Source organism: Nanorana parkeri, unplaced genomic scaffold (genome assembly GCF_000935625.1).
Source record: "Nanorana parkeri isolate BGI_ZX_2015 unplaced genomic scaffold, ASM93562v1 scaffold2, whole genome shotgun sequence".
Taxonomy (NCBI): domain Eukaryota; kingdom Metazoa; phylum Chordata; class Amphibia; order Anura; family Dicroglossidae; genus Nanorana; species Nanorana parkeri.
In genome coordinates, this window is record NW_017306270.1 from 3,267,048 (window position 1) to 3,274,891 (window position 7,844).

The 7,844-nt window shown below is 41.8% G+C and overlaps 1 protein-coding gene across 1 annotated transcript in view; it reads right to left on the reverse strand.

The window, feature by feature from the left end:
• The window catches only part of ENTPD1 (ectonucleoside triphosphate diphosphohydrolase 1), an 81,790-nt gene that overhangs the window by 26,137 nt on the left and 47,809 nt on the right, over positions 1–7,844 (reverse strand). Inside the window, exon 2 of the mRNA XM_018558141.1 lies at positions 322–446. Within this exon, the coding sequence (XP_018413643.1) occupies positions 322–446 (125 nt within the window). The remainder of the gene's footprint in view (positions 1–321; positions 447–7,844) is intronic.

Sequence of the window (7,844 nt, forward strand, 5' to 3'; positions counted from 1 at the left end):
CCCCCCACCCACTTATACTCACCACGCTCCCCTGCCACTACATTCTTCTATTGGACCCTTCTGAAAAGACTATCTCACCTTCCTCCCAGGATGCACTGCTCCGGCTTGATCAGTCCAATTTCTAGGACACAGGGTTGAAGAACTGAGCAGCAGGGAAGTTTAGGGAAGATAAGTATCATTATTTGGGGGAAGCCCTATCATGACCCTCAATGGGCAAAGTGACAAATCCTCTTCAATAAAATATCTGGATGTTTTGCATCAAGGGACCATGTACTGGTCTTTGGCATAATTTGCAGTGTTATGTGATGGGACTTCCATTACCTTAATATTCTCCGGGAGAGGTTTATTCTGCAGCACTGCTACAACAGTTAAAGCAGCGATCCCCAAAACAAAGAAAACTCCGAGGACGAAAAGGGCCTTCTTGTTCCATGTCTTCTGTTTTGCAACTGTGTCAAAAGCCAAAAGGAAACAAAAACTGTGAGTGAACTCAAAGAACACCACTAAGTCCTTATGACATCAACAACTGTCTATAGAATCATCATGCCTCTTCATACACAGGAGAAAACGGAATGTATGGGTTCCCTTGTCATAGATGTTAGTGGTAGTTATAAGCGAAGACACAGCATGGATTCCAATGGGTGGGCACCAACAACAAATTATTATAGCGGCATTGGTCTGTTTTCAATGATCACCTAATGTGCATGTCACCATCATTTCCAGCACTAGAAGCTGAGATCATATTACAGTTATTCGGTCCATTTTGTTTTTGTTAAACAACTGTTACTTTATAAAAAGAAAAGAAATATACAGTACATATAGTGGTGTGATGCATGACACAGGAGACTAAGCTGTGAGCAAGCTTACTTATCTAGCAGGCTCAGGCCAAATACTCTTCTTGCCCCTTAATTATGATGGCCCTGACTTGGGTCAACTTTATACAGGGCTTAATGTAATTTAGATTATACTATATGACCAAACGTTTGTGGACACCTCACCATCACACCACTATCAGGTCACCCTCAAAATTACTGAGTTCAGTGTTTTCCAGTGAAGAGTAGTGTAAATGTCAGAACAAATAAAGACATTTAGACAACTGTGCACTTCCAACCTTGTAGAAAAAAGTTTGGTGGAGGCTCTTTTCTGTTTCAGCATAACTATGTCCTTTCAAGGGGACTCAAGAGCCCTGAAATCAACCTTTGGGATGAATTGGAATGTAAATTTACATAGTTACATAGTTAGTCAGGTTGAAAAAAGACACATGTCCATCTCGTTCAACCTTTAGAGAACAGGTCTTGCGAGACAGGTCTTCTCTTTTCAATATCAGTACTTGACCTCTCAAATGTTCTTTTGGCTGAATGATCCCAAATTCCCATAGACACACTCTAAAATCTAGTTGAAAGCCTTGCCAGAAGAGTGAAGGGTCTTGCAGTAGCAGAGGAGGACCTAACCCCATATCACTGGCCATGGTTTTGGAATGGGATCTCCAACAAGTTCACATAAGTGTGAGAAGTCAGATGTTCACACATTTACGGCCATACAATGTATCTGAGGTTGGTACACGGACAAAAAAAATACTCCTTCCCATTGATAAGATATATTTCTTGTCGGAACACTTTTTTCCCATCAAGTATATTGTGTTTTTAGGCACAGAATTCATTCCTATTTTTAGAGTGTTTGTTTTTATCTGTTCACAAGTTTCTGGCAGGACAGAAAAAGAATTATGTTCTTTTTTTGAGTTAAATTTAAAAAGCAATCAACAGGAATTGTAAAACTAATAGAAATGTTCACAACTTAAAACGGAGATTCCAGTTTTGTTAAAAAATGATAAAACATAATAAGGATTGTGATACAAGCGACTGTGTGCTACTAAATTATACCTTTCCATTTCAGCCATGGTTTGCTAATAATGCCATCAAGAATTTCTCTTTCTTAAAGCCATGGCAACAGTATTTGGATTGTTCATTGAATTTCTCAGAATTTTGTTGAATTGTGTTGTAACGCAGTGTAGGTGTCTGAACAGGCACATTTAAAAACAAGGTTTCTCTGCCAGCAGTGCAACATAATGCATACTGTATATTCCATAGGCCTGAATGGGCCTTTAGACCCACATGACTCTAGCGATCCTGTCGCTGGGATCAACTCGCCAGTGTCAGGATCACTAAGGGAGTAGAGAGGACACTCATGGAGATGCTTGCACTATGGCTAAACCATTGAGGTGTATTTCCTTCATCTCTAACTGTTGCAGGATTGCCAGTATGTCATGGCCCTTATGGACGCTGCAAGGGTTAAGTGCTCGTTTTTGCCTAGGGTAAAAAATAACACAGTTATACTCACCCAATCCTTCGAGCCGAGCGTTCCCTGGAGCCTCTCTCCCCCTCCACTGCAGTGGTCTAAGGTCCCGGAGTCATCATATTCTATGTAGCTTTCATGGAGACTACAAGTTGCTGTTTCAACACACATTACGTAGGCATGGTTCACTGTTGTCACCATCTGGAATCCTGCCAAATACCAGTGCCAGATTGCATGTAGACAAAAACTGACTGCAAGGGAGCTGTAGGGGGCTGTAGGAGAACACCAGGGCGGAAATGTAACAAATGATGGAAGGTGGAAACAGTATTTCAGTAAAAAAAAAGGAAATTATTTAAGATACACAATGCTTTAGCAAACTAAATGTAGTGTCCTATTGGTCCTGGGTCTTTGGCTGGCTTGTTTGATTGGCAGGGGATGAATGAACTCCCGTGAAATGCAAATTCATTCTTTCCAGGGACAGAGAAAAATCGAGCTCTGCATGCACAGCTCAGTGTGCATTCTGAAGAAGATTGCAAACAGAAAGGTAAGTTTATGTTATTGCAGAAGAGAGGTAACATATCTCTTGTGCAATAAGATAGTATGATGATTACGTGCAATGGACAGCTTAGAGTATTGACCAATCAGATTTCTGTGTGCTGCAATAAAACAAAGAAAAAGATGGCATCTGATTTGTCCTCACAGGTTTCTGCACTTTGCATGGTCCTGTAAGTGATATGCAAAGTCCTCTAGTAAGATTTTTGCCCTGGTTTTCATGCACATGTAAACAGATGTGGAGCTACACAGCAGATCTACAAAGGCATGCTAAAGAACCAAGCACTGCTGAGTTCAGTCCCTGCATATTAACGACAGCCAACTGTGAAAAAGCGAAGTGTCTGGCTGGAAGCAGAGGGGGCAATACCCTGCTGTCCGGTGCAATTATGTCACTAGAGTGTAAGCTGGGATTCCCTGCGGCATAGCGATGCACATATTAACAATCTGTGCCATTCACTGCCCCTTACAAAGCACATTCTTTCCATCTGGATACATTCGCACTCTGCCAAACACTGCGAGTAAAGAACAAGTAGAGCCCAAGATAGCGGCTGAACGGCCTCTGTCTCTTCCAGACCCATTTACATAATAAGCAGGAGAAAAGGCCACTGTCCAGCTGCCATTGAATGACATTAAAACTGACTGCAATCAACTAGCCGTTTGTGTGCTCAGATCTACACTGGACCTGTTCTTTAGGAAATAGCGACTAACAGTTCAAGAACGGGAGCCAAGAAAAAAGAAGTTTACAGGGGGCATTTTAGGGAAGTGTCCAAGACACAAGTCTATTTCCAGACATCATTGATTCCTACTATCATTATAGGAATCTTCAGCTACATGGAGACATTCTAGGTCAAAAATACTATTGGCGTGGCTGTCCTACACACCATCTGGGTTGAAGGGTGGGGGGTGATGTTGGATAATTGTATGGATAAAATGAAGGCTCGATTTTTAAATATTATTTACATGGTCCGTGGACTGGACTGGGCTTTCACAGGACACACTGAGCAAGACTGTGGACATTCCCAGTAAGGTGTACATAATTTATTTCTGAATTGTTAAGGGTCACAATTACAATAGGGGACAGTCCAAGGCTGCCTTAAGATATATGCTGTCACTATGTACATGGGTGAAGATGAAAATTTGGCGATCTTTGATCTTCATACATACAGGCTTAAGTGTTACAGGAGGGTAGATGAGCAGTGACTATGAGACCAGGCTCTATATCTATACTGAGACTGAACTTTGAAGCACTATTTAAAGGATATGGATGTCATGTTTTTTAAGGAGAGTCTCTTTTGCTTGGGGCTGGAATGTGTCTTTTTGAGAGATTTAGGGTACCAGTGTTCCCCAGGAACCTTCCCAGAAGGATAGTGATGCCATGTTCCTTAACATGAGACTCTCTTGCACTGGGCTGGAGTGACTTCTCATGTGAATGGGGGTACTAGTGTTTCCCAAGAACTTCCCCGGAAGAATAGTGATACCATGCTCATTAACACAAGACTCTCTTACACTGGGCTGGAGTGTCTTCTCATGGTACTAAGGTTCCCCAGGAACGTCCTCGGAAGGATAGTGACATCATTTTCCTTAAGAAGGGATTCTCTCGCACCGATCTGGAGTCTCTACTTGTGAGATTTGGGGTACCGGTGTTTCCCAGGAACTTCCCCGTAAGGATAATGATGTCATGTTCCTTAAGATGAGACTTTCTTGCACTGGGATGGAGTGTCTTCTCGTGAGATTTGGGGTACCAACGTTGCCCAGGAACTTCCCCGGAAAGATAATGATGTCATGTTTCTCTCATGAGATTTGGGGTACCACTGATCCCCAAAAATCTCCCTGGAACGATAGCAATGTCACACCCAGCAATACAGTAGACAGTGGAAAAGTAAGTATAAAATCTAATGTTTTTCTCTACAGGTACAGTTTAGATATACTGTAAGCCAGCAATTTCTACAGAGGGAGAGGCCCGGACAATATCATTGGACACAGCATCGTACTGCAAGTTCCGCTGTGAATAGCACAGTTGAACAGTTACCTTTATTATCTTTATTATCTATCTTCCAGACTGCAGATGTGACTCGATGATACTTCTCCAGAACCGTCTATGGACATGTAAACACTTTGTCCTTGATGTGTTATGACAGCGCTGAGCAGTCTGAGTTGTCCAGTGCCATTGGAACAGAACAATGAGGCTGCATTAGAGACGGCTGAATTACTGTATATGGTTTTGTTTGAGGAATTTCAACACAGGGCTGTTAGAGGCTTGTGAGATTACTAAGAGATTCTATATACCGTTGGAAATATAAAAACATATTCTGCTACTATGATGTTGCATTTGTCTTGATCTAGAGAAGATTAAAAGTCCTTAAAAGGAAAATAGTAAAAGAGAACCTGTCCCCCACTTAAAAAAATTGAGGGTAAAAGCACAGAAAAATCCAAGTATTAGAAATGCTTTCAGTGTTATTCCTTTCTATAACCAATTTATATTGGCTTGCAAAGTGCCTCTAAACTTGCTAAAGAATTGACACTCCAGAAATGTCAATTTTCCTGGCCCACCCTTCTTGATCATTATAGCCCTTTCCTCCCTGGGAGTGTGCTGGCCCAGCTCATTCACCCCTCACCTTTATTCCCCTTCATAAACCTTTACATACAGTAGCTGCCGTAGGAGCAATGAAGGGGAATTTTATTTTTACAGCTCTGTCTGCTGGAGCTACTGGCATCACATCCCCATGATGACGGCACCAAGCAGAAGTCTCTGGGCTCTCTGATGTCTCTTACCAGAATATGGAAGGAGGCCATGGCAGAAGAGAGGGGGTTGTGCTAGGGAATTGACTCAAGTCAACTTTTCTGGCAAGTTCAGAGACACATTCCAAGTAAATAAATAATAATGTAAATGGGAAAAACTGCAAGTAAGCATTTAAAATACTTGATTTTTCTGTGTATGTACCTGCAATTTTTTACATTGGTGACAGGGTCTCTTTAAGGCTATCAAAAATCTGTCAAATTAAAAATCACAATATGTATGCACACTCCCTGTACCTGGAAACATAATTTTCATTATGACACTTATATGAGTAATTTGCAAAAAGTGCACATGCACTTTCACCTTATTTATCATCTCACATGGATGAAGGGTGTGGGTCTTCGGGCCTACCCTGATATCTAGGGGAAGATGTGTGGCCATCAGGTTTATTTCTCCCCTAAACTGGGGGTCTCTCTTCAGGAGAGCCCCCAACTCAGTACTCATTGGTGGGGGTCGGCTGAGCATGATGCCTGGGTTTGGCTAGGTGGACTAGAGTGCTCAGCCCTCGTCAAAAGCCCTGTGCCCTAGGGATCAGGAAAAGGCCCTTTTTCTTTGGGAGAAGGAATATTTAGACACACCCTGTGCACCTTTTTTGTGTGTGTTCACATGCACTTTTTTTTGGTTATCTAGGTGTTTAGTTTTTGCACACCCACCGTGGTCTGAAAGAATACATTTGGTGCATAAGATCCAATTTAAAATTCATATCCTGCCAAAAGGTCCCACAAACCCATGTCAGATACAAAGCACAAATATCTTTGCTCAATGACACCTATGCATGGTGCAACTAGCAAGGGGACCCATAAATTAAAAAAAAAGTCTCAGGGTCTAAAGGTACAATTACTCACAGCTTCAGCATATGACGGTGATGGAACACCTTCCACCTATTTGCTAAACAGAAAGATGAGGAGCTTTACATTGTTATCTGTCTGTAAATGAGTGAAACCTCATTTATAACTCTCAGTACTGGTATGAAACGAATTGAAACAGCATGTACTGGTTCATGAGTAGCGACCTGGTCCAAACAGGAGCTCCTCCGAACCTGGAAGGTATAGCTGCACATAAGCAAGGAATGTCATTGACCAAAGATAGCCATGTGGCCATATAGGGTCAAAGACATCACAGCATCCCGGCCCTTTCCTTATGTGCAGCTGTGAATGGGATATTCCCAGGCAACAGTGGAAGGAACTTCCTTCTGGATACACAGGAGTTAAGGTTTGGTCTGAACCTGAGCTCATCCCTACTGGTGACAGATGTCAGCAAGACAGAAAGTGAGGAGAGTTGTCACCAGATTAGGGGGTGAGTGTAAATCTTCCAGTGGGGACAAATGTTCCAATGACAACTGTCTAAAACAAGTATTCCCTTAATTTCCTAGTATTTCCTGTTGCGTATCTAGGACAGGAAGTGAAGGGAAATTTCCCCAGCAGGACGTAGAAGAAAAAAAACTTGACAGGTTTTAACTCTTCCCCACTCTATTCAAAAACAAAAAAAGTTTGGCTTTGCATACACTTTAGAATGAAAGCAGCTATGAATATGAAAGTATTGTGTATGTGTTTTAGATGACATCTATTCATGCATCACTGCAACTGTAGGTGACAGGTCTACTGTTTGTGTAATATGAAAAACCGAATGAATGACAAACAGAAGTCACCAAACATTTCATGACAAGGTGGTCCATGGTTCTGACTGGCAGCAATACATGCTTCATCCTTAGCATGCCCTTCACCTGTCTTTACATGCTGAGGGCAACAAATCCGACCTCCTACACTCACATTGTGCGGATGTCGGAGTGCCGGCAGCTCAAGTGTCATTTTCATGAGATACATGTCATTCCCACTCATACATGAACCCATACCGAAATATTACTGCCAAGATCGATTTCTCATTTCATTTCAGGCCAGTGTTTGACAGATTTATGTTTCCAGGCAATGGATATGGGTTATGAAAAGGGAAACTATATTCCAGTTATTGCTCTTCAGATATACATGTTGATTTTACCATCTTAATGTACGTAATGAAAAAGGATTAATGTCTACAGCTTTTGTTTTGAGTTTTCGTCTGGGTATTTAAGTACATAAAGCATATGCTGCCATATGTGTTCTCTTTACATATGCAGGCTCTGCTTCTTTCTGAGTAGCGTTACACAGTGATTGTGCTTTGCTGTGTCTTGCCATTAAAATCTATTCTTCACCTCTCCCTCATTATGTCT